Source organism: Motacilla alba, chromosome 4 (genome assembly GCF_015832195.1).
Source record: "Motacilla alba alba isolate MOTALB_02 chromosome 4, Motacilla_alba_V1.0_pri, whole genome shotgun sequence".
Classification (NCBI taxonomy): domain Eukaryota; kingdom Metazoa; phylum Chordata; class Aves; order Passeriformes; family Motacillidae; genus Motacilla; species Motacilla alba.
In genome coordinates, this window is record NC_052019.1 from 23,102,164 (window position 1) to 23,129,692 (window position 27,529).

At 38.7% G+C, this 27,529-nt stretch overlaps 2 protein-coding genes across 20 annotated transcripts in view; one reads left to right on the top strand and one right to left on the bottom strand.

Annotated features, from left to right (window-relative positions):
- Window positions 1-2,263: 2,263 nt before the first annotated feature.
- Window positions 2,264-25,721, top strand: NSUN7 (NOP2/Sun RNA methyltransferase family member 7). Of its 2 annotated transcripts, XM_038136363.1 has the most exons (12): window positions 2,264-2,711; window positions 5,922-6,281; window positions 6,823-6,881; window positions 8,240-8,370; window positions 9,545-9,697; window positions 10,943-11,126; window positions 12,657-12,864; window positions 13,485-13,628; window positions 14,223-14,324; window positions 14,833-14,950; window positions 18,179-18,296; window positions 20,134-25,721. In XM_038136363.1, exons 2-12 carry the CDS (start codon window positions 5,969-5,971, stop codon window positions 20,668-20,670), a joined length of 2,067 nt encoding a protein of 688 aa, XP_037992291.1. In that variant the 5' UTR covers window positions 2,264-2,711; window positions 5,922-5,968; the 3' UTR covers window positions 20,671-25,721. The 2 variants fall into 2 exon arrangements, with proteins under 2 accessions (XP_037992291.1, XP_037992292.1); XM_038136364.1 differs by lacking the exons at window positions 2,264-2,711; window positions 5,922-6,281; window positions 6,823-6,881; window positions 8,240-8,370 and adding an exon at window positions 8,383-9,177.
- APBB2 (amyloid beta precursor protein binding family B member 2) overlaps window positions 22,916-27,529 on the bottom strand; it is a 165,861-nt gene continuing 161,247 nt past the window's right edge. For 15 of the 18 annotated variants that reach the window (XM_038136347.1, XM_038136357.1, XM_038136346.1 and 12 more), the window contains one exon: window positions 23,106-27,274. In XM_038136347.1, coding sequence (XP_037992275.1) covers window positions 27,107-27,274 — 168 coding nt within the window. In that variant the 3' untranslated portion in view covers window positions 23,106-27,106. Of the gene's footprint in view, window positions 27,275-27,529 lie in introns of all 18 variants that reach the window. The other 3 variants (XM_038136361.1, XM_038136358.1, XM_038136362.1) reach the window with 1 other exon arrangement.

The window sequence follows — 27,529 nt, forward strand, 5'->3', positions numbered from 1 at the left end:
AAAGATTGTAAGGAAAGGTGTGAAGGGAAATCACTTGTGGAGTTCTTTTGTAATTCATATACTGACTTCTTTTTGTTCAGCAACAATCTGGAGAGGAGCAATGAGATGTGATAGTTTGCCAATACATAAGAGTATTCAGAGTACTGAGGATGAGGGAAACCATTAGAAATGAGGTCAGAAAGATCTTATGATACAGAGGGAGTGGTCAGATAAAAATCAGATAAATTATGTACATAGGAAAAAAAAAGATCCCTGGCTTCAAATATAGGCAGGTGGAGTCCAAGACAAAAGTTGTGACTTAGGAACAAAATCTCACTCCCACAGAAGTATCAACTCAATGCACTGTGTCATCTTCAAGCCACCAAGCTCACTGGATATTTTACCATATCCAGTCCTTGAATATACTAGATATAGTTTAAACCGCTATCTTACATAAAACAGCCTAATGGTTTTCTGTTGCTCACCTTCAGTGAAACAATTTACCAAATTTGACATTATTTAGCCTAACAAACACACTCAAGTGCTACAAGTTGCACTGAAAGGAAGTGAGATTTAATCTTTTATTCTCATTCTTAATATTCTACTTGAACTTTGTCAGCAATTCATTCATGCACTACCTGGGGTGCTGAGCTTGCAAGTCAGTGAGGCACTTCAGCTTGCATCAAATTAACCCTAATGAGATTGCTCAGCTCCAGAGCATCCTAAGCCCTGGGAAGAAAGGCCCCAGATGGAGCAGAACACTGTTTCCTTTTCTCTCTGTCCATAAATTAGTTAAAAGCATGTAGACTAAAAAGTCTTACTTAAAATATGGAGTTTTACAGGGGCTTCCTATGAGGGGACAGTAGATCAAAATGTCACAGACAAACTGGAAATGACAGAGTGGTGCTTACATATATTTACTTCATTCAAAAGACAAATAGCTCCAGATACTGAAAATTCTTAGCAGAACTTTTAGCAAAATAAACTACTTCAAAGTGAAGATGAAATATTAGAACACATAAATGAAATTGACTTTGGACAGCAATTTCCAGTTGTGTCTTTTAAAAAGAGCTGCCGTATCTATTTGGACAAGATGGAAAAACCAGAATAAAAAATTCCTTTCTATCTCTACTGTAGCTAGCATAGTGCCCTATTGATCCACACAACCTATTAAACATGTATTTTACCCGTTTATCAGGAAGGATTCAACATCTGTTTGAACTGCTGCGTGCAAAGTCTACCCAGCATATTTGGCTGACTTTGTAACTGATTGCTGCTGCCAAACTTGCACCAGCCATGCCTGGAGCACGTAGCAGATCTAGACCAGAGAGGTGTCGTCAACAAATTAAGCACTGTTTTTAACTCCCCAAACTTTCTAGTCCTGATGTATGTGATTGCACAGAGTCACATCTTGGTTTGCTTAGATATCTGATAAGATTGATACCAGAAAGGGATCTGGCTAACTCCCAAGTTTTAGGCAGGAATAACAAGCACTGGCTTGTGTGCTTCAATGCAGCTTGCTCCCAGAACTCTGTAACTTCACAATCTGTAAAAACGTGGCTATACTAAGATTCATACTGAGCTTTACCAAATGTGCAGCCAACCTATACAAAAACCCTGGTTACCTAGGTTCTGTGCAGCCCTGCTGCAGAAGTCTGTGCTTCTGTCCTCCCTGGGTAAGGGCACTCATAGCTGTGACAGGTGCTGTTGTGAAGTGCTAGGCAGGATCTTGTTGGAGAAATGACACTCCTAAAGACATCACAGGTTTTAACAGAATCACAACGATTTTCCCCTTATTCAGGAGAATTAAAGTTGTCCATGAAAGCATTGATGTAACAGGAACAAACTCTACAGCAAATAAGATTTCTGTTTTTTTACAAAAGGTTATGGCTGATTTACTGATCATTGGAGTATTTTCAATAATTTTTCCCCTTCCCCCCCCTTTTAAAAAACCCAAACCATGTGAAAACAACTTTAAATCATGTCCCAATTATGTTTTCAAACTGAATAAAAGCAGAGGTTGAGACAGCTAAAACATTGCAAGATCACGCTGCTAATTTCAAGTGCAAGCGAAACCCCAGCATCTTATCTGAGGCTATTCCTGTACTTGGGGGAGTTCCAGTCCTGTCACTGCTGGCGTTTCGATGCTGTTAGGCATGTGAGTGTCGGTAACGCTTGGCTGTAAACATGTTCATGGAGTTTGCGACAATAATTAATGCTGTTTGGACTTTTTTTTTTTTTTTTTTAACAAAAGGAGTTTAAAAAAGAAAAAACAACAAAACAAACTAAAGCTCAAAAAAAAAGCGTGGGAGCAGCTCTCTCTCCCGCGAAGGGATTTTCGTGGAGGTCGGTTCAGGGAAACCTCTGGAAGCGCTTGCCCGCCCCAACCCCGTGCGCGGCGTTCTCCGGGCGCTCTGTGCCGCTGGATGCCGCGGGGCTGGGGGGCTCGGCCTGGCCCCCGCCGATGGAGCCGGGCTGCCAGGCGGCGCTCGGCGGGGCCTGTGCGGGCGGAGCGCCGGCCCGAGCACGGCGGCTGGCGGCGCCCCGGCCCCCCGCAGCGGTGCCGCGGGCGCGTGTGGGCCGCGCCGGGGCCGGGCGGCTGCGGCCGACGGGCCGCGCCGGGGCCCCGCTGCCCTGCCCGGCATGGGGCGACCCCTGCCCGGCACGGGCCCGGGGGTGCTGCCCGCAGCCCTGCCCCTAGCGCCCCGAGGGAGCCGCAGGAGCCCGGCCAGGTAGGAGCCCCGCGGCCCCTGCCCAGGCGAAGGGCAGTGGCGCTGCCCGCGGCCGGGCGGCTTTGGGGAGCTGGGTGCGATTCAGGGCCTTGCAGGGCAGTGTTTCAATGAACCAACGCTTTGGCTGATTTTACAAAGAAATAGTTGCTTCTCCCCCAGCTGTTCTTCTAGATGCTTGACTGTGAATCGAGTTCAGCTGTTTCTCATAAATGAAGCGCAGCAGGGGAATGGTGAGGTGGCTGACTTGTTTTCCTGACTCTCGCTAGTCTGCTGCCCTCCAGCTTGGCTGGAGCTGGGCACAGCAGAGGCTCTGCAGCTCAGCCTCAGTCGCAGGGATGGTAGGAAGTAGATGCTGTCATGCGTCCCCACAGAGTTAGTGAGATGAAAACCACGGTGTATCTAGGCTGTGAAGGATTTACTGTTTGTTGGTGTGTGAGCAGCCGTGTCTGTGCTCACGTACCCGCTTCTCTTGGGGTCCCTGTTAATGCGAATTGGAACTGGCTGGTCAGGTTCCCTGCTGTACCTGATACAACGCAAGTGCCATAGGGCTGTTTTCTCTTTATCTCTTTTCCTTATTTGTAGAGGCTACTGAAGAAGGTGATAACTGAAGAAATGGGAAAAATACACTTACTGGTGTACGGACAAAGGAATTTGTGATTTTTTTGGGGATGTGTGCGTGTGAATCGCTTACTATGCTGTGCAATGTCATAAATGTCATAATTCTGTCTGCTTGAGTTTATTAAGTCAAACCTGGAGATACCCTTCAAGCCATTCTAGTTTTGGAGACCTTGGGACTTGGAGTGATTTTTTTTTTCCCTGTCAACTGAGTAATCTGCTTGATATCCACCAACAAAGGCAGGATCTTTTCTCCCTTGTCTGGGAAGCTCTTCTTCCTGGCTGAGCTTTGTATTAATCCAGCTTGGTGTCATCTGCTTGGCACAGCATTCAGTAAATCAGACTGTGATTTACAGTGTTGCAAACGTGCAGTGTGTCTGCACAGGGCAGAACACTGGCATTGCATCTTTATTAGGATGACATTTGTCTTTTGGGAAAGTATATTTATCAAATCATCCTAATAGCAGTGTGTGTTGTGGCTCAGCAAACACAGCTTTGGCAAAGAAGTCACAAAGAATACTTGGGAACTCTACAAATCTTCAAAGTCCTTACACCACAGACATAGTTCACTTGCTGCATATTCTAAAATAGAATATTTGCATTCCCCTGGAGAAGACATATGAGTTTCAGGTCTCTGAGATGGTGGCCCTGTTTCTGTGAGATATATGTTTGCTGGTCAAAATAGTGTAAAAGATCATGAAAGCATTTATGGTTTTTTTCCTTTCTGAGCACAAGTGCTTCAATTTGGTTTAGGTGCTCGGGTGCTTCATTCTAGTGGACTTTGGTTTAGGTGATCAGGTGCTTCATTCTAGTAGAGAATAGGGCTTTCTTTTGATAATACTGCTTGTTCTGTTTCAATATGGCTTCATAAAATAAATTTATGTTTGCTCCATGGCTCCATTACTGCTGCATCTAACGGGGATGTTGGAGCAAAACTCCTGCTAGAAGAAACTGTTTGTCTGAGGCCTGAGGCCTCTGTAAAGTAACAGTAAGGGTTGCTTGTGCAGGGTTAGCAGTTCTCAGTTTTGGAGAGCAAGTCCTGAGGAAGGAGAATGAGATGTGGCCTCCTCCAGATGAGTTGCCAGAATTCAGTAAGCCACACTGGTCCATTGTGTGGAGCATGCTGGGCTGGTCAGATGCTGACTTGTGCTGGTCTTGGAGAGGGGAGAGATGGGCTGAGTGTCACCCATGTTTGGGCAAGGGAGTTTGAATGGGGAATGCTGGCCCAGCATGGAGCGTTTCATGGCTGCCTGCTGGAGAAGCAACACTTTGTGTCCCCCTCCCTTGGCCCCTCCAACTCTGTCTGCTGCCATCCTCCATCGCCACTCCGTTTTTTTGTGATGGGGGAAAGGAAAGGAGAGAGGAAGAAAGGATGCTGAGCAAGTGTTTCTGAACTGGGGAGAAGGGGTATGGATTTTATCCTTAGTGATGCTGGGGAGTGCAGGGAAAAAGCTTGAGAATTGATGTAATGAATTAAATCATGTAGCGAAAAAGAAGACCTCTTCTGTTTGATCAGAATAGCACCTTCTTTTCTTGATTTTTAAACTGGCACACCCCTCCCCCCCAAATTCTGCTCTTTTGTGCTATTAATCCTAAAATACTCAGAATTCTTTGGCAGCAGTAGATCCATGCCTAGCTTTTTGTGCTATAGCTACTAAATTCCTCATAGTTCTTTTGTATTATTCTTCCCTAGGCAGGAAAACTAGTTAGATTTTAAAAAATCTTTATTCTCTGTTTAAATTTGTTTTGGCTTAACCACTTCTGAACAGTTCATGTGACTTCTGCATATCCAGGCATTATCACAAATGCATGTTGTAACAACCAGAGCAAGTAGGGTAAATCCAATACTTTAGGTATGTTTTATGTGGAACTTTGGAATATTTTTGCATTCAACTGACTCCGGGACTTTTTCATTTTCTTGAAGCCCTATTCTGCCTCTGGGGAAGGTAATTTTTATACATGGTAATGTAAGATGTGTAGCAAATTTAAGAAATGCACATGGGCTTAGAGAGGGTTGGATAACACCTCCAGAGACTCTCAGAATGGGTTTCCTGCATTTAAAATTGTGCTTAGGTAATACATTAAATACATTAACATTTAGGTGATCTCTGTTTTCCACTTTTAAGAACAGCTAACCAGTTTAGTGGACAAACATTTGGAATTCACTGCAGCTCTTTTCAAGATGGCTCTTTGGAAGACATGATGTCTGCTTTAAAATTTTGGTGTCTTTTTTATTAAAGGAGAATTCCTAGTAAGAGATGCTATTCTGCTTGCAATAATAATGGTTCTTACTGGACACAGAATCAGATCTGTGTATATATTCCATAAAGGACTGGTGATTGTAAAGCACTGGCCTTTTTGAAACAAGTAACCAGTCTTTGCATGTGCATTGGTGAAAACAAATAATGGAAGGAAACTCTTATAAATACTTCTCTATGATGTGTAAGATGATAGATGTATAGAAATATAGATGATACACATATATATGTATTTACAAGATTAGAGCCTGAAAACTGAAAGCCCTAAAAGGAAGGGAAAAGCGTATTCTAGTGAAAGAAAATTTCATTATTCAATACAAACTTTGTTTTTTTGCAGAGGCAGCAGGATTGTGACTTGCACTTACAGAGTCAGCAACTGGAAAAATGCCAGATTCTGAAAGTAATTTGGTGTCTTCACATGTGGATGTTATAAATGGTACTTCAGTCTTGAGCGAAACAAAAATTTCGGATGAAAAGGGATCTGTTGAAAAAAGAGCAGTGACTCGGATTGGGAAGAATGGCTATCCTGACTCCATATACATAAATGCAGCTAAGATTTTTCAAGGCATTCGTACCGAAAAGAGTACGGGTAGAATCCTGCTGCGGTACGGCGATACCTCAGAATCGCCCGTGGTGGCTTTTAAAGATGAGCATTCCAGGCGTGTCTCTTATGAACTGGCTTTCAATGCTCTAAAATGTAAGTACAAAACTTACCCAAGAATTGCTAACAGAAATGATGCAGGAGAGAAAACATGGAAAAACAAATGTTCCGTGTCTGCCGGATAGCAGAGACCTAGGGAAGTTTTTGTTAAGCTTCAGGTTATTACAGAGTCACAGATTCACAGAATATTCTGGGTTGGAAGGCACCTACAAGGATCATCTAGAAAGGCCCATAAGGGGATTGAACCCACAAGCTCGGTGTTAGTAGCACCCTGCTCTGACCAGCTGAGCTCATCTAGTGCTTCTTTTCACATCCTAATTATAGATGAATATACATATTTACCAGACTACTCATATCCCTCAAATATTTAAATATAGCTAAGTGTTGCTAGAATTTGTGAAATCAAACATTTAAAGCCTTTTTTTTTTCCATGTAAATGAATTACATAGGGTTGCTACTGTTGGTGGTTGAATTTGCCTTCAATTTTCATGATGTTTAAAATTACAATTTCGTGACTTACTTTCACGGAATATTGTAGAGAGTAGCATAACTTGTCAACATTTTCTTCTTTTTACAGATCAAGATCTTCTTGAAGAAATGTTGTTAGATAGTAAAGTTTACCCATGCTACTCAATAGTAAGTGAACATTTTTGTGAGGTATTTTTATTTTCTGTGTTGATGTAATTAGTACCTTTTCTGAGGATTCTACAACATTCTTCAAAACAACCTTTGTTGTTTTGAACTACATGACAGCCTTAGACTGAAATATTGCTGACCTTTTTACATGGTTGTCTAAAGCATTCATCTCCAAAGCCTGTTGTGAGATTCTGTTGTAACTGATTCTGGAATCAAAGCCTTCAAAGAAAGAAGGTGGGACAGCAAGCCATGAACTTCACTGCAGCATAGTACTCACTCAGTGATATGGTCCATGTCCATGTGCTTTCCCTCCCAGCAGTGTCCCCTTCTGAGCAGGCGAAAAAAATATTTCCTTTCTATCCTTGGGAGTTGGAAAACATGGAGTGATTCCAGCAGCCAAAAAAAAAAAGCATTGACCCCATGGTTCATTTTATGGGCAAACAGTACGGGATACAAATATTGTACTGGCAAAAACTGGTCCAGTTTACTCTCTCAACATGCTTTCCTGCTTTGACATGGAAAGAAATTCTAGAGCTGGCAGAATATTCTGCTGTTCCTTCCTGTTTTGTCTTTGATGCCTTTTAAAATTGCAAGATAAACTTGAGCTGATGTGGTTTGTGGAGGTTGATGTGAGCAGGCAAATGATCTAACACCATTATCTTTGCCTTGTTTTCGTAAGGAAATAAGACTTTCATGTTAACATCTTGTGTTTGGTGGTATCTCCCTAATAACTTGAGTTTTCTAACTAATTTTGGTCATATTTGTGAGAAGGTGAGAATTTTAGAAGGCATAATAGCTGTAAGAATTTCATGTAAAGAGGCAGACAGTAGTAACCGAAGTCCAGACATTACTGTACTTAAGCAGGAGATGCTCCCTGGTTTAAACATTTAGACAGAGAAAGGAGGTTTTATATATATCCCAGAAGCAAAAGGGTTATTACAACTGAGTGTATCAGATGCTCCATATGGAAGAATCCCACAAGAGAGGAATTGATAGACAAGAAGTTTTTGTTAGCTTAGCTATTTAACAAACTACTTTATGAAGAGAAAATAATTTTAAAGTTTCAATTCTGATAACATTAGAAGTTAAGATACGCTATTTTATCTGTGTGCATGGAGAATGATTTTAATTTTGATAATCTAAACAACTTGCAAGTTATGTATTTGAGTTTTAAAAAATATTTTTTAAAAAACGTTTTATTAACTCTCCACAAGTAATTACTTTCATATTCTTGCAACTAAGCATTTAAGGATTTTTAATGCCTTTTGCATAGGAGACTGCTGTTTGATAGGGATCTTTTTGCAGAAATAAGGCGTGCTTTGGGTCACTTTCTGTATCCAGTTGCTTTTCTCTTGCAGCCAGATGAGCTAACCAGCTTGCTTGTTGTGATGCTTTATGACCTACAAGACCGAAAGTTTGAAAAACGAAAGGTTTTTGCTGAAGAGGAACTTGTAGCAGAAGTTCAGGAAATAGGGCATTATTTATACAGGTATATGTGCAAAGTGCTATTTTTTGTTGATGTAGATCAGCAAAAATGAAGATTTGTATAATCAGTGCCTTTTAAAGGTAATTATTAAACATGTCTTTCACCTTAAAATTTTGTGGGCTTTTTTTTTTAATGAGAGACTAGTTTAGAGGCAAACATTCATATTTATATAGTTATGAAAAATACAGATAAGAAACCATCCTTATATTGTGGATTATTTTGCAGGCATCTTGTCTTATTTTGGCATTATTGAAACTTTCATACAATTCTAGGAAGGAAATTAAATATTCAGTAAATATTCGTAAATGCAAGTGTAATAGAATCAAGAGGCCATGGAATGGAATAACATTTATCTATTTAGCAGTACTTCTACTATGAAATTTTGTTAAATATGTATTATTTTAAATTATTAGAACAAAAAATAGAATACATAAACATTTTAGTATTTATTATCTCTTCTATCAAATGACGAACAATATTTTGTTTAACTCAAAAGGCATTTATTAGACAAAACTGTGTTGCTGCTGGATTTACAATGGCCCAAAAAGTTCATGAATCTCTTAAGTGCAGGGTATTTCTGGAGGGCAGTGAGTAAGATATCTGTAGTAGTTCACCAGCAATTTTTACTTATTTTGAATTATCATGTATCAGGAATATGCATGAAGCTTGTAGGAAGAAAAGACTGGAAATATTTTCTCAGACATTGTCATGTAGTAATAATAACAAAATTGATTCCTGGTTACCATCATACTTGTATTGTTTTTGTACATGTTTAGGGGCCAGCTTTCATCAAACGCTCATTCTGCACAGGTATGTATTTATGTTTTCAAATGTTCAGATGAATCTGATGGTTGTATTCTACACATTGCAGTTCCAAAACATTCTGAGATTTTTTTTTTAGCTGTCTAAGAAAATGGATGTATTTGAGAGTCCCCTGCTATAATTCCAGGCCTGCGTGATGCAATAAAATAATCTTAGCTACTGACTACCACCTTGCATCTGCTGTTGTCTCGGGTAGGAAATGTTCTGTAACTGTATTTTCTGTTGCAGCTTGCAGAAGAAGGTGTCCCCTTTGGATTTGTTTTCTGAGCAAGATGGTTTTCTAACAGAAATGTTGCATGCTAATAGCTGATGAAAACATTTATAAAACTTACTAAACTCGTGACTGTTTCTGTAGATATAAGACCAAACTGGCAGCTGCACTAGCACGATGTCGCATCAAATATGATGCTCTTTCAATTGAGTACTTTGTGCCAGAAAGCATATCAAAGCGGGAACAAAGGACTTCTGCTTTACCCGTCTGTTTTTGGATAAACACTTTTAAAATCAGGTAAGGCCTTTAACGTATCTTCTGATATTGATGTTTTGCATATGAAGTGATATAGTAATTACCAGTAATTACCAGTAATTGAAAATTCTTACAGGAGAATTCTGCTTAGTGCCATTGTGTTATATTTTTTTGGTATTTTTTATATATTGCTGTAGTGCTGTTTATACACTGTTTTTGAAACAGTTCTTACTATTTTGTTGCTTTTGTGGGTCTTTCACCAAATAAATGAAGAAATAAAGTTAGAAAAAATATGGGTAAGGTAACTTGGTGACAAAAAATAAGAGAAAATGTCTTTCAAAGCAGGTGTATTGGTGTAAACCACAATCTTGGCAAAGGATGTAAAAACACAATACTTAAACCTGCTGTTTATTCTGTAAGGATAATGTAAACTTGAAATTAAAATACACATTTTAAAATCCTTGTGTTCTGTAGGCTACTATATATGTAACACTGCTGTTCCCAGTTCTGTACTGATACATGAACCATACCAGATTATCCTGTTATCTGTTTTGTTAGACAGATAATCCGTTTTATAACGTTTTCAAGAATTTTGTTTTACTACTCTTGTCTTGGATCAATGTTCAGTGCTTAGGTTATAAGGCTCTTCAAGATAATGTACCTTACTTTGGGTGTGAGTTTAGAACCCTTAAATAGGAAATAAACAAAAGCTGCTCCTTTCATCCCATGTTTAATGTGCTGTATAAACTTGTGGCACTGTATGAAATAGTATTTCAACAAACACCTCGTGCTATATGTACCTTTAAATCTTTATGATATTTGAATTGCTAACCTCAGCAGTTCCACTGTACATTACACTGTAAATGTAATGCCTTCATTACATTTACACAGGGATTTTTTCAGTGTCAGCCATTAAAATTAGTGGTGAGTTGGGCTAGATTAAAAGCAATTGAAAGAACTGAAGCATTCCAGCAGTGAATTTACTACAGCGTCTTCTGAGCACATGGGCATTTCTGTTTTGATGCTTTGGATCATCCTCTGGAGACACATACCTGTTTTTAATTAATTGTATCAGACTTATTAACTTAAGTGTTTCAAACCAGAACTTACATGCCTAAAGGAGAGTAAGTTTCCCTCCTGCATTAGACAGTATGCATTTTATACCTATGTATGCATATATCTATCTATACACACACACAATAACAGAAGTAAATTCTTATAATCAGAGTAAACTATGTTGCTGAAGTAACTCTTGTATATTTAATGGTCAGAGTTATATGTTAACAGCCTTGAAGATGTTATCAGAGATTTGGAGATGAATGGATTCACAAAGGTTGAATCTGTGTCAGACTTTGACCATTACACGTATGCTGTGGACCAACATTGCCATGATGTATTGGTTTTTCCTTCCTCTCTTAGAGAAGAACTGCTTAATTTAGATCTTTTTGCAGATTGCAAACTCTTACTGCAGGTGAGTTGATGTTCAGCCTTGAGTCAGATGATCTGAAAATGAAGATAATTGCTTTACTTTAGAAAAAGCTTGTGTATTGTGTGACTATTCTATTAAATCAGGCAGCAACAAACTCTCATAAGGTTTTGGACATTTGTAATAATTAGGTTACAAACTGATCCACTTACTAAATTTAGCATACAAATGTCAATGCTTAATTGATAGCTGCAATTAAGTTAGTAGAATGTTTTAAATTTAATCTTAGAGCTGTTGAACTAGATATAAAAAGTGGTCAAAAGAGGCAGTCTCACTTCTGAAAATGTGAGGAAAGTTTCAATATAACTCCATATGCTTTCCCCCAGTTAGTAGATAGTGGTATGCTATTGTAATATTTCTTCCTCTTCAAATGCATGTTTGTGATGGAATGATCACAGCTCTTTGTATTTTGTGCAGTGTGGTTCCTTGATCTCCATAACCCCCACTGGTCTTTTTCCTGACTTGCCATTGTTAGACTCCTCAGTGAAGTTTGGTGGGAGGTTTCTGTTCTAGAGTAGAGGTTTGCAGTAACCATGCAACAACACAACCATGAATTATCTGAAATGCTAGCAGAAACATTTCAACCAGCATTTTCACTAGATGTCTGAAAACTTTAGCCTCAAAATTTATTGCTCAACTTAAATAGTGACTCTGTATTCAATATTCCATTTCAGTTTGTAGATTTTAAATACAATACTTACAGAAAAGAGCTATAGATGCCAGCCCTATAGGTAATGGGAACAAATTCTGAGTGTACCTACTTAAAAGTATTCAAAATGAGTAAATAAAACTTCCATTTCTGGGGTGGGGTGTTGCTTGAATGCTGTGTGTACATAGACAATGATGTGAATTTAAAGGCTTAGCACTTTCTTTTTCCCTTTCCATTTATCATCAGTTTGTCAGATTTGGTGCAAGACCTGGGATCTGTGGTCAGTATCTTCACTCCTTGCCTTTTAAAGTAATTTGATAAAGTTTTCTCTTAATCACCAGTGGTACAAGAGCATTTACTCTTGTGGAGCTGTCTCTGTGTTTTCTGCATTCCAATGTGCCTCTCTGTTGTTCAAATTTCGGCAAAATCTTGATCTTTGATCTAGAGGGGCAACATTTCTCCTGTAATTATCATCAAGAGCTATGTGAATAGCTTTGCATTTCTCTGTTAAGCTTCCTCAGAGGATGAATTCTGCCTGCATTGTGGTCAATGTTTGTCTTTTCTGGAAAAAGCTGTTGGTAGGAGTCCTCCTTATGAGGATGATATGTCCTTTATTTTCACCTATAGATACTGTGCTTTTTCACGTATTATTTAGAATTAAGTTATTTAAATTTCTTGAGTGACTCCTTGGTTTTGTAGTTTATTTAATTCTGTATTAGCAGATATCCCTGATTAGTTTTTTTCCTCTTTTCTTTCCCATTTCCCATGAAAACAATGGAAGACTTTCCTGATTTGGAAAAGAAGATTGACATCCATAGAAACCAAGATAGTTGATCGTAGTTAATTTTTGTGTCATTGTGTTGTAGGATAAGTCTCGCAGCCTTGCTGTACACTCCGCACACGCGCTGTTGGGCGAAGGTGGTGACATTATAATGGCTCACAGAGGTTCCCATCTGACCATTGCCCATATGTCAGTGCTGACAAATGACAGCACGTCCAGAATTTTTGTTTGTGGTGTGGAATCTTCGGCAAAAGAAGAACTGATGAACAGTTTCATTCACATGGGATGTAAAAGTAGGTGCTAAAACAGTTGGTATTCAAGAAGTATTGTAATACAGTGATATAGTTTGTGATATCTGTTGATATGGACTCATTCCATCAGAACTCAGAGATCCCTTCTTTGGAGGCTTGGGGATGGCAGTAACAACTTTTTTGTCACAAGGTGAGCTGATAGCTCTTCAGCTACAGTCAAGTTAATTGCAGTCTAACAGTATTATAGATGCATGCTCCTGAAATATTGGTGGTTTTTTCTGTAGAAGTAGCTACTACGTAGCAGTTGGGGTAGCTGGTAGTGGGGAATTTTTGGTGTTTTGGCTGTTGCTTTCAGTCTGATTTCCAGCTGTTTGTTAATCCAAAACACATGCACCTGTCCAGTTTACCTGGAGGACACTATCAGGACAGAATACAGCAAGCCTGCAACCCCCCTAACTGTCTTTTCAGTGGAAGATGCAGCCTTTCAATCAGTTTGAAATCCACAGGCCATACTGTGGAGAATCTGAATCTAGCAGGCTCTAGCTCTGTTGAATTCTGTGTAACACCACAGTCTCTTCACCTCTGTTACCTGTAGGCAGGCTTGCTTGCAGGTGAGAGGCTTGTAGGCAGGCTTGCAGTGCTGAGTTTTCCCTGTTTTTCAGATATTTGGTTGTTACATGAAGACTTTACTGAGCTTCAACCAACAGACCCAAGACTTGAAAAAGCAAAAGTTATTTTGCTGCTACCACAATGCTCTGAACTGGGTGCTGGCAATCCAATGGAGCTTATTTTAAGTGAACACAGAGGTAAATTTTGATTCAATATCTAGCTCATGCTTTTTTGGTAATAGATCCAGGATAGATCCAATAGATATTTCTGTTCTAGAAGTAGATCCAAGTATTGGGGTCTAGACAGTGCAGGTCCTTCTGTAAATTGTATAATTTTATTAGAGAAACCTTCTTTATTTTAGTTACTATAAAATATCTAAATTAACTTGCATAATTCTGTGACTGCTTCAGATTGATAGTATGAAAGTTTGACGGTGATTCTGGGGAGCAGAGTGTGTATAGCTTTTTTTAAAGTAAAAAGATATAGGTCGAAAATTTATTTGAAGATACCAACCTGTATATAGTTTTCTATTTGATTACATTCCTTTATTGACTGTTTGTATGAATCCTTTCAGTGTACAATTTTCATTAACTAGAAGCAAATAAGAGACACCAGTAATTACAGGTAAAGAAGTAAAGCAAATAAATCAGGCACTCCTTGGTATTCTAATTTGTAAAACCTACCTTCCCACCGTGCCAGTCTGCTTCCCACCAGGTCTGCTTCTGGAAACAACTGAATTTTTAGACACTAATACAAATTGCAAGACTAAATTTACTGCTCTGTGCTTTTAGATGCAGAATTGTTACGAGACCTTTTCCAGGGATTTGTGTCTGAGGATAAACTCAGGATTCTTGCTGAGAGGCAGCTTAATGAGTTGCTTCATGCACTGAAATGTAAGTGTGCTAGTTTCCCAATTTCTGGGAGGATTTTGTGCTATCAATTTCATTGTATTATCACTAGTTTTAGTATAGTTAAAAATGCACAAATTACTCAATTAAGAATAAGCATGTAACCAACCCCTCTGAACAATGATTTCCTCCAGTCTGAAGGTGTTTCTGTGTCCCAGTGTCCACCAGACATTAATATAATACTCTTCAGTACTGTGTAGAGAACTGGCTTATGGCTTAGTTATACTCTGCTTTAGAAATTCTGCAAATGTAGTCTCCCTCCATCTGCATGCTGCCACTTTTTTCCTCTCTCCTTTGGTAGCTGTGTGAAAAGACTGGAGACAGCTTTGACTTTGTGCTGAAATCTGCAAATATTTGAAAATATTTTAATTGTTTAAAAACACTAGAGATCAGGAGGTAGAAGTGACATAATTTTATGATGCTTTTAATCCTTACCAAACCACTGTCAGTATGAAGAATCTGAAGAGTAAAAAAGTTGTGTTTTGTTTTGTAGTTAACAAAGTACAAGCTATTGTTTACTGCACTTGCTCAGTTTACCCAGAAGAAAATGAACTTGTAGTGAAAAAAGCACTGGAATCTGGAGTGGAGGGAGATAAAGTACGACCATATAGGTACAGAATGAGTAGTTTTATCTGTGGAAAAATTAAAGTATGACTTTGAATTGTAGCATAATTCTTATCCTAGACTGATATCTATCTTGCATGAAATTAAAATAGGTTTTGCTGCCTGTCATGCCATTCTTTCTGTTTATGAGATTACTTAGCAGTATTCTGTTGACTTTCTCATCTAATATTTTTGTTCATCTGAAATTAAGATGGGAGGAAAGCATCACTGGTTGGAAATAACATTCTTCAGATAGAGCTATTGCTATTGCTGTATCTCATTCAGAGAATGAAACTAACTTGCTAGCATGCTCCCCGCTTCTGATGTAGAATGATCAATTTCAAAGGAAAAAGAAACTAAATCTTAAATTGTAAGAATCATACAGAAGAATAAGAAGCCTTTGCTGTGGGATTGCTCATTGCTGTATTCAGATGAATGACTTCTGGGAAGGACAGGTTACAGTAAGAGATCATCCTGTGCAATCATGGAAAATACAAATTTATATGAAAAAAGTATGTATGCTGGATACTTCATATGTAATTATAACCTGTTAGCTATCACCCCTGTCAGCCAGAGGAATTGTTAAAAGACTAATGGGTATTTTCTGTGTTTTCCTTTCAGTCACATAAGTGCAAAGAGTTGGCACTCACTTGCACATAGATACAATAGTGGATTACTGGATGCAGGTTTAAAAGAGTTTATGTTGTAAAAAGCACAGAAGAGTAATAGTATATTTTTAGATGTTATATTACCTTAGTTAATAGTTTGGCTATCAAAGGGAAAGGTACTGTGGCTCAAATATTCAGTGTAACTAAATTTTGCATGTTTAAAATAGTAACTATTAACTGTGGCCAGTCCAAAGAAGGTTTAAAAGTTGTATGTTATTCATAAGACACAGTGCAACAAAGTGCATCTTTTTTCAAATTTACTGATAGAAAATACCAGTCTGCTTGATTTTTTTTACAGTAAGTGGGGTGAAGTCAGGGTACGTCTTGCCAATGATGGTGTGCTAGACCAAAAGCATTTATGGCCTCTTGCTTGTGTTTTCCTTTGGAATTTGAAATTTTCTGGAGTCTGTGTTGACCTCTGTGCAAGTATAACTCTGTGGGGAGAACTTGGGGGACCTTGGAATGTAATGGTCTCTAAATTATTGAATATAAATAATACGTAAATTCATAACATAGAAAAGAATTTTTATTTTAAAAAATAGTTCCTGGAGCTTTAATTATTTTTTAAAAAATCCCCCTTGTGTAAAACACCTCCCTCCCCACAAAGCTGAGCCACAATCTGTTCACTGTTGTGCAGAAGCATCATGAATGTTGTCAAAGCACCAAATCATATTACACTTTCAAAAAGGCAATCTTGGATGATAAAAAAAGGATAACAAAATTACATTAGGATTTTTTTTCAGGCCTGAGCAAATTTCTGACTGACAATTGATTAAGTTTCATAAATGACAATTTCAGATTCAGCTCCTCCTTTACTGTTGTGCAGTATCTTTGATGTTTCATCATAGTCCTTGCTACAATAAAGCTGCTGGTAATCAGCACAAACAGAGCAGTAATAGAATGCCATAAATAAAATATTCAGAGTGATTATGCTTAAGATGAAAGCTCAAGCCATTTAAGATGCATGTACTGCTTAAAAAAATTCCTTTTGCACTTTTCTTAGAATTAATTAGAGAACTTATTTGACTAAAACAGTGCAGTATAGAATGAAAGGCTGTTGCAGAGTTACTAGCCCCCATGTTCACAGTAGTATCTTTGAGAGACAAGTCATAATAAAACATGTTGTATGATTATCAAAGATCTACTGAATATTAATTCCCTTTTCCAAGAAAATTGAGGGCTTTCAGGAAGCTCTTACAACATTTTTGCTTATGTGCATTTTATCTTTTGGAATTACTCTGCAGTACTGAAGTGGTGCCAAAAAAAAAAAAAAGGCTCGGTTGGAGTTTGGGGTCACACAGCTGGTTTTAGGGCTGTGCAGTTTTAAGGGTTATGTCAAACATGTTCACACTGGTTAAGCTGAACTTACCTTCAGGATATGACAGTTTACAGCAGCAGTTTTACCTAAAGCAAGGGTGCACATGGCAAACAGGTGTCTATAGAGTAGTCTAAACCACTCGTGCATTTTGCTTTGGCCTATCAAATTTGAATTAATTTCTGCATCATTTTCAGGGTCATTGAAGAGATTCCTGGTGAAAAGTAACTTGTCTACATCAATATAAGATTACCACTGGTGTTTTTTGCATTGAATAAGCTTATGTAAAATCAAAAATCTGTGTCATAAGACATAAGAGCTTTATTTAGTAATGTGAGGAGGATTTGAGCCTTGTAGCCTGTTTTATCAAGTTCTGAGGAACATAGAAAAAAAATCCAGATCGTGGTGAGAACTTGGAAACAAACAGTTTTGCAGACTTCCCATTAAAAGTGAACTAGCCAGCCAAATCAGGATACCGCTTTCAAATATTGAATACATTTCTCTGTAACCATCTTTGAATAAAGCTCTGTCACAAGAGGGTTAGTGGAGCATTAAGGAGTAGGACTCTATCTTACAGTCCTCAGTGAAGAGGAGGGAATTATAATTACAAAAGGACATTTTGATAGTGTTTTTCTGCACTGAGACAGCTTAGTATAGTTTGCCAGCCTTATGAGCCAAGTCCTTGAGACTGTTTTATAACAACCAGGCATTTCTGGAATTCAAGGAGAACAGGAGAAGAGGGTAGTTCTTGCAAAACTGTAAAATTGGAGAAAAAGCCCTCAGTTAGAACAAATAGCAAATTTTCCTAACCTAAGACTTTTAGCTTAGATAGGTATTTATTATAATATTTATTATTACTGTTATTATTGTAACTCAAAGTCAGCACCTCTGCAATTTCTGCAAGCTCCTTAGTGTTTCCAGACTATTCCCCAACTTCAGGGACAACTTGATAACTCAATAATTGCACACCTGAGAAAGAACGTGGTTTTTTGTTGTCATATTATGTATTTATTATCTGGTGATTAATATACTTAATAATAGGGAAAAAAGGAATTACTGAAAAAAATGGAAAAAACCCCACTTAGTTCTAAAAAGATGAATTCTCATGCCTTTCTTGAATTGCAGTTTTTAAAAATAATGATAAAGCTATGTTATTGAAAGACATAATTTGAAAATTACTTTTAATGTATCCTTGTTTATTTCCTTTTTTATTCTTAAATGTTCTTTTCTGGTCTTCCATTTCTTTTTTACAGGCTTATTCCTTCTATTTTTTCTACTTGCTCCGATTCAGAGCCTTCCACTGAAATGTTTTTCAAAATGGAGCCATCAGAAATTTCCAGTGGCTGTTTCCTAGCTGTTCTAGAGAGAGAGGTAAGCTATGAAAATAACCATTTAAAATCATTTCACAGAAGATGAGTACTGCAACTTTCCACAGAAGAATGGTATAGATAAATAGTATCTAGTAAATGTATTTGTTATATGTGTCACCAAGATTTTCCAGTATCCGAGCAGCCGAAACCTTAATCCCTGGGGGTGACACTATTATAATTTGAATAAAATATATTATAATTTGAATAAAATAGGTATGAATGTTTCCTTCCCAAACTAAGGCATATGCAAATCTAGCTTGAAAGGCAGGGGACTTTTGCTGAGTAAACGGAAAAGTCTTGGCATGATTCCTGAGGAAAGGCCTTAAAGGGCTCGTTTGCATCTCTGAGCATCAACATTTTCCTCTTGTCTCTAAGAAAAACACACATTTTTTCTGTCAGAAGTGGAAGGGCTGTGGGGAAGAACTAATCCAAATTTCATTGCAAATTATAGATAGGAGATCTTGGTTATTTGTACCATTTTCTGTCATACTGCAGTTACAGTGCTTGAAAGAAGCTTGCCTCTTGGGGGAAGTTAGATTTTATTAAGAGTAAGAGAATTACATGTGAAAAGCCTTTTAAGTTACCTATTATTGACCTCTTTCTTTACAATATTAAATATTTTAAACTTGGTCTGAGTTTTAGTAAATCATGCTATGTGCATCTCTCTACCATTTTGTCTCTCTCCAGAGAAACAAACACTTCTGTTGCAGGTAGTTAATTCAAGTAATTTTTTGGGTCAAATTCTAATACAAAGAAGCAATTGCTCCAATGGCCAATTTTTAGGTGATTCAGCAAATGGACATTTCTACAAAGTAGAAACCATGTATTTACAATTCAAACTGAAACTCCTTGTTTACAGAAACATTCTTCTTAGCTAGCTGTAAATAGTTTCTCCCCCATTGTTTCTCTTTATATACTTGGATGTTCACCTGGTTCCTAGGTTGAGAGTTCCTTACTTATGTATTATGAGCAAGAACTTTCATTACTGTGAAAATTATTCATGTTTAATGTTACTGAAATTTCTGTATTTTAGTATTTCTGATACACACACACACACACACAATGGATATTTTGTTCTTACAGGCACATTACAGAGCAGGTCAGTGTGGGAATGTGTTGGTTTTGGTTGGGGTGGAGTTAATTTTCCTCACAGTGACTGGTGTGGACCTGTGTTTTGGATTTGTGCTGAACACAGGCTTGAGGACCTAGACATGGTTTTATTATTGCTGAGCAGGGCTTACACAGAGCCAAGGCCTTTTGTGCTTTTCATACAGCCACACTGGTGAGGGGACTGGGGGTGTGTGGGAGCCTGGGAGGAGACACAGCCAGGACAGGCGACCCAAACTGACCAAAGAGATATTCCAGACCATGTGAGATCGTGCTCACTGTATAAAGTGTGGGGAAGGAGGAGGAAGGGAGGACTTTTGCAGTAATGGCACTGGTCTTCTCAGAGAACAACAGTCTTCATCTTAACCCAGGAGTTCCCCAGCTTTACCCTTCCCTGATACTGTTGGTGGGGGACTGAGCAAGCAGCTGCGTGGGGCTTGGTGACCAGCTGGGGTTGAACAGCTGATTGCCAAGACAGACACACATTACAGAGCCCAGAACTGAGCTTCCCCTCTTTGGGTCCGTAGAGAAGAAAGCTTCTGAAGAAGAAATGCTCCAGTACCTCTTCACACAAGTCAAGTTCCTAATTTTGTGAATAAATAGCTTGGTTAGCATTTATCACATGTGACTTAAGTCCTTCTGCTAGATTCTGCTCTTTTTCTCATGGAGTAAATTCTGAGAAGCTCTGTATTGTGGCTTAGATTCATTGTTGTTTCCTGTGAAATTTTCAGAAAAAAGTGACTGCTAAAGACATTTTGGCTTCTGCTGCGGCAAAAGCTCTACTAGATGGCATTGTTGAAGAAAAACCAAAAGAAGAGGTGAAAAAGCCAAAAGTAAAACAACGCAGACGTAAGGTTGCTGCTAGTGATAGTAAGCCAAAAGCTGCAAAGCTCCTTCACCGCCAAACTGGAGCTAATGTTAAGGCTGAAGTTCCCGTGTCTAAAGCAGCCAGTAAGATACAAGAAAAGCATGTTTGCCCAGTGTGCCCCACAAAAGCAGGCAGTGACACCCCACAGAAGACTGTGCAAGGGAAAAAAGCAGCCAGTAACATACAACGAAAGAGTGTGCACCGAACAAAAGCAGCCAGTAATGTATCCACGTCTAAAGCAGCCAGTAATGTATCCACGTCTAAAGCAGCCAGTAATGTATCCACGTCTAAAGCAGCCAGTAATGTATCCACGTCTGAAGCAGCCAGTAACGCACAGCAGAAGAACGTGCCCCGAACAGACAGCCCTGTCGAGCTGAAGAAATCTGTGAACCCTGATTGACACACAGCACCACTGAAAGTGCAGAAGCCAACATCTCATCTATCACCTCTGGGCAAGGTGTATGAGACAGACAGACACCTGCTCAAAAGGCACACGCAGAACAGAACAGGGTTGTACTGAAGGCCCCAACATCACTTTGCCTTCACAGGTAACACCATATGAAAGGTTAATGAAACAAACCCAGGGTATCAACTTAACATTGCTTTCATGGCCAGACTGGAGCAGAGAGTCCAAGTGGTTGGATATTTCCACCACCCTGGTCAAAAATGGTCAAGCCAACTTGGCTGTATGAACCTTCAGACTGTGCCCTCCCTTTGTAAAGAAGGTAAAGGTTCCTGTATATGAATCAGGAGCCTTAAATTACAGTATATATTTATGCAAGGATAATCTGGCCTTAGGATAAATTATGGGCTAGGTATATAGAAATATCCATGTTAGATAGTAACTTTTCATCCAGTAATCACACTTGAAGTAAATGGAGCTCAGCTGCCTAAGGCTGGTAGATTGTTGGGGGAAGTGAGGTCAAAAACCTATAGCCTTTTGCTATACAGTTTGAAGTGACAAATCGTACGCCCAGCGCCTCACTGTATCTAAACCTTTACAGATAATCAGTTTCAAATTGATGTTTTTAAAGTGAGACTGAATTTTTTAAAGTGGCTTTTCTTTACAAGTGCTAGGTACCATTTTTGTGAGTTTCCACTTAAGACTGATGCATGGAAAATAAGCCTTGTATTTCTAAAACTGGATGTGAACTTTTGTACAGGAAACTGGCCAAGTACATTAAAGCCCATGCATAGGCTTTCTAGTGTGCTTCTCTTGGTTTCTTTTGAAGTGTGCATTGAAATACTAACAGTGAAAACTAGATCAAATTTTCTCATGCTAAAAACACTGAATCGTCATCATAATGTCACATCAGACTGTGTCATGGTTCATAACTGCTTTTTATCCATTTCTTAACAAACAATTCTTAGTTGAAAAGAGCTGCTACTGTCAAAGTAACATTTTTATAAACGTTACCGCTAGTCAGCTGAATGGTGACTGGACAAAGAGTAGCTGCCTGTCTTTGCAAACAGCTGTGGGCTTCTAAGCTGCTCCCTTTTGCTAGCAAAGATAAAATAACTGTAAAACATCTACAACTGTCTTGTAGAGGATAAAAGGAGGCACAGAGATACTTTTAACAATAAACCTGATTTGTATCTAGAACTTGTAAAAATGAAAGAGACAGCACAGCAATACAGAAAGACAAAGGTATCTATGGCCCACACATTTTCCTCTAGGCAACCATTGCAGATGCTTGGGAAGAGTGTTGCCAGGAGCACCACCACTATAGTGTGGGACTTAACTGATTTGACAGACGGGTCTGGATTTAGACCCATCCAGAGCAAATGTTATAACATCTCCATTTTGTCTTCACCCACACCGGTCAGTGTCACTGGATCAGCAGTACCTTTTTAAGAAAGGATGTGAATGATATTACCCCAGCAGTGTAGACAGCTGGCTCTTGTTCATCTGATAAATATCCTTGCTTCACTGAATCAGTGAAAATTTCTTACAGCATTTTAATCTGAGCCAGCTGTCCTATACAAAGACATCCCTCACCTTCTGCATATCCCTGTGAGCAATCCATGCTCCTTGCCTGTTCCAGTAACACAATGAACTCTACTCTTTTCTGAACAAACTTGTTAGGATAGATTTAGACCCATACACATGCCATATGTAGAACCAGAAAAAAAATCTTATTTTATTTCAAAACCATCTAGGAGAAGAAGAGATTCTGCATGATGGATGGAAGGAATGGACACTACGCATATTTCTTTTTTCCCCAATGTGGTTGTTAATGTTTAAAATAAACTTAAGAGATTCTGCAGTTAAATAATGATTTTTGAAAAAAAAATCAAGATCTGTATCATTCATTATTAAAGTTGAAATTACTTGTGAAACAACATATTCTGTCTAATAACAGAATTTCTGGGCTACTTACCTGATATGTGCCATGATGTCCCTCACTTGGCCTCAACTTGCTTTCAGGAATTTGCATTTTTGACCCGGTATGGAGGTTAAACCAGTCAGAATCTTGATGTCTTACCAAGAATATCAGACTGTGAATATTTCAATTGCAGGTCAGCATTTTACTTTGTAAGCATGGAACATCACACAGTGGCAACACCCGGGACTGACTTCAGATGGCTTGTAGGTAGATGCCTGTAACAGTCTTTTTACAGTAAAATTGTATCTTATTTCACTATTTTTCTGTAATCCAGTTGTTTATTTGTAATTTTCAACTAGAAACTGTTGATTCAGCTTTCCAGATACAAAACTCCTTAGAGTACTGCTATTGCCTCTAAACCACCAGTATGTTTTTCCCTTCCCTCAACCACCGTTTTGAACAAAATAATTTCGCAATTTCATGGAGCAGTAACAGTTGAGACAATCACTTTATGCAGCTAAATTTATTCTCAGAACAGATTACATTTAAATATGGAGAAGTGGTCAACAGCAGGGAAAATTGTCCTTTTTGTTGTCAGTCATGTACTTTCATGTAAGACTGGGCTCTGCTGATAAACAGTGTTGTGTTTCCTTCTGTCTTACTGTTGTTAAATCAAACTTGCATGGGCTGATGGGACAGCACATGTGGCAGTGTGTTAATTGATGTGCCCGAGAAAGGAGTGATGCATTCGGGGGTAATGCTGAAATGCTGTGCCCATCCCGGCTCTTGAAATGAGAATGTTCTCTTTTCCATGGGTGACGTACTAACACTTTTAGATTCCATGGTAAACGATCTATGAAATGCTTGATAAAATTAAGAAATGTAGAACCCTTAGTGACAGCACTGGTGTGAGCTATTAGATACTCCACACTTTTTGTTCCTCTGCCACTGAAGGGCATAATATTTCTGTAGGTACAGGTGACTCTGCACAGGAAGTATATCACTAAACCTCCTCTTACTGGGAATGGATTCTGTGCTATTCCTGTGCTATTTTTGTTATTCCCAGTTAACCACCCTGTAGGTGGCCTCCATAGCCTTGCATCTCCCACACCTCCTTGCTCCCCTGTAAATGAAACAGTAAGTGGCTTAAATAAAACCTACAGCACTACAGATTTCAAAAGAAAGGCTTTTATCTATTAGTCATTGACTGTGAATATAAATCTCCTTGCTACTGCAAGGGGGCGTGCTGACATGACTGACTGACACGTGATACCTCTAACTTACTACTTGCATTGAAAAAAATTACAATGTTAGCTTTGCTTTACATGATTCTTCTACAGACTTCAATAAAAATGTGACTATAAATAATTACAAAGCCTGCCTTTTTTTAGGCAACCTATAGTATACAGAGTGGAGAATGTTACAAGAGCACATCCAGTAAAGACAATACATCAACATAATAAAGCAGGATATTTCAGTAAAAATAGAATAAATAAAATAAAAATATTTTAAGCTGTATTTAACAGGTTAAGTTAGAATATGGCATCAGACATACAAGGCATAGTGAACATGGCTGCCGGCCTACAGAATCACTAGGTATTATAAAAAATGCATAGATAACTGAAGGGTTGCTATAACATCAACTAGAACAGTTGCAGTTGCTCAAAAACACACACACACCCACCCCTCATACATACTTTTTTTGGCCATGGTAAAAACAGTGTCTGAGTATATTGTGAAACAGAAGATAATAGGCTTTGAAATATTAGGCTCTGATTCTGCAAACACCTGGGTGTGTATTAATTTTTTGGAGAATTAGGAGCTCTACTGAAGCAAAAAGGCCACATATAGTCAAATCATCAAGCACACTACTTAAATATTTGCAAAATCAACAGCATTTTGTTAACAGACAAAAACCTCTTAAAACATACACTGGCAAGTGATGTACAGCTTTTCAAATACCTTTCTGTCTTCTCCTCAGCCCTGCCTGCAGCTGCACCCATTGCTAATGAAAGCTAACTAGATGTTCCTAGCCTTGACAACACAGATGTAGAACCTTTACACTGCTGTTTGATAAGTCTTGGTTTAGTTAAAGAGAGTCTGGATCTCTCTTGGGGAGAATCAGCACGGTGCAGATGCAACGAAACAATTTAATTATAGTGTTTAAAATTAATTCACTGCTGTACAACAGTTGCCAATCACGACGTTGTCAGCAGGAACTTTAAAAAGATACTGTCAAAGTATTTAATTTAAAATAAAATAAAATGTGAATCACTAGCACAATGATGAACAAGGAAACTTTAATCTCTTCACAATCCTACCTAAGGGTACCTGTTAGCTACCACAGCTTGAGAGCAGCCATTCCTGGAAATATTCAAGACCAGGTTGGATGGACAACTTTGCCTGGTGAAAAGTGCCCTCTGATAGGGTTTGGAATGAGACGACCTTTGAGGCCTCTTCCAGACCAAACAGTTCTGGGATTGTGTGCTAGGAAGTGAGTTTTACTGCTCCTAGCAGAGGTGACTGGGATCAGGACTGGAAACTATGGAAGCTGTATGCAAGCTGCCATGCCCGTGCTTTGTGATCTGGCTCCGTGGTCAGTTCAGCCACAGGTACTGCTAAAGGGGCTGGGTTTGTTTGCACCCCCTCCCCTCCAGCTCTCCCCGTGTACTCAGCACAAGCAGCTTCTCCAGCTGTGCAGGCAATAGAGGTGGTGCAAAGGAGGTGGCAAGAGCGTGAGCCTTGAGAGGGGAAACAGCTGCTTCAGTGCCTGAGGTGCAGGATTGTGGTCATGAAGAGATCTGAGATCCATAGAGGATCAGCTCTTCAGAGGGTATTGTAGAAAGCTAAATTTAATTACAATAGTTGCATAGCCAGCCTTCACCTGACACTTGCTCATACATCACACTGAGTTTGGTAATGATTTTTCTGCGTTTTTTCAGTGCAGAAATTTTGTGAATCATCATTATTTTCCTGTTGTGTTCCTAAGTTACTTTGCCAGGTGTGGTCATTAATTTCTTCAAACAAGGAAATAAAAAAGAAAATAGTTTGTTTATAACAGTCTCTCGCATATTAAAATAAAAAAAGAGTTATTGTAACAAGAACTTTACCAGTGCTCCTTTATCACAAGATTTGCAGACTTGGGAGACAGTTACAGTTTGGAACCTAGCTATAAATGGAGGCAAAACATTTTTAACACTAGTTAAACATACTTAATGTTCCATTTCCAAAATCTGTACCAATCTGCAGGTTTAGACAGAAGATGACAAAGGAAGAGACTGAAGATGAATGACTGCATTTCAAAATCAGCCTGAGGTACAATTTTGAGGGCAATGCTGGGCTGATTTTGAGGGTCTGTAGGTGTGTAAAGCAAATCAATTAGATGAAGTCTTTGGAGCAAAAGCAGTGAAATCCAAATGTACTACCTGAAACACTACCCTGTTAAAAAACAACTGTCTTATTTTGTTACAAGAGCATTAAAAGTAAAATAAATTTCAGGAAGTTTTGTAAATAATAGAAATGTAATTGTTCTTCTGGCATGCTAAGTATTCAGCAACAAACTCCGAGGGGAAGGGGGAATTATGCAACCAGACACTGAACTGAACATTTCATCAAACACTTGTATAGAAAAGGTATGGAATAGTTTAGTCTCTATAACAGTTGTAAGAGAATAAAATCACTAACTACTTCTTCTTATTCCTGATTGGTTTGAGCCTTCCATGATACAAACTATTTTTGATGAATTAATGATAGATTTAGGAGAATAAATTTAACAGCCAGCAGTTGAATTGGTATGTTTAAAGTGTAAAAGCTTCAGTGGATCACCCTGCAACTCATTTACTGAAAACACTTCTGGATTTTTCATCATTGGTTTGGTTTTAAACACAATTCTTCTGTAAGACCATAATGTGTAGCCAGAAGATGACATAATGACAGTACGATTCAAAAACATGTCAGGGAGATGTTAAAGCTGACAAACAATGTAAAACTAACAGATGCAGTTCTGTAAAAAATAAAACTTGGTATTTGAGCTACAGTAATTCAATAGTAGCTAATACTTAATACCTATTCCAGTGTTGAAAACAGAGCAAAGTGCTGTAGGATTTAAGATTGGTTTATGACAAATCCAGCTCAAGAAGGTGAAATTTTAAACTCAGGCATCATTCACTCCAAGGACTTTAGCACGAGTTCACTGGGAGGGACGTGGCCATATTCTCTTTTTTGTGTGAGTTTAGGTAATGTTCAGGTATTTACAATCAAACAGACCTTCCACTGCCCATGATGTAACTCACTGACAGCAAAAAAATTATTCATGCTTCTTTTCATATCACACGATGGTGGCAAGAACGAGAGAACATGCTTGTCTAACATTGTTTCGATAGGGGTAAATTCTCTGAAGAGAAAGCATCAGCAACTGAAATGGAAGGTCAGACATTGTCTGTTCATTTGCCTTAGTGTAGCTACTGCTGTCTTCAGTCAAAGGGTAGGAGAATCTCCTCTCTGAAGCAGCTATGGTATCTCAGGGACCGGACGTTTCTGTTTCAAAGTGTCAATGAGAGACAAGACTCCTCTTTTTACGTTGGTTGTAACTCTCCTGGTCACCGAGTCTGCTGGCGGCGGGGGCGGCCGAACTTTCTGTGAAGGAGGTCTGGCTACTAAGCACTTCTGATACCGTAACTGCAACAAAGCAAAGCCATTCTGTCATCACTGCTGGATCAAGTAACTTCACAGACCGTTTTAAATACACTTCTAGTATTTTCTCATTAAATGTAGTCAAACATCTGCTTTGGCTGTGACAAAAAGCTCAGCTGAAGTGAATGGGAAATTGGTCTGTCAGTGTTTGGGCAGAAACTGTCCATTAGCACACAACAAATATGGGTATAAATCATACAAATACCCATCTGAAAACTGAAAAGTAAGTCTTCTGGGTTC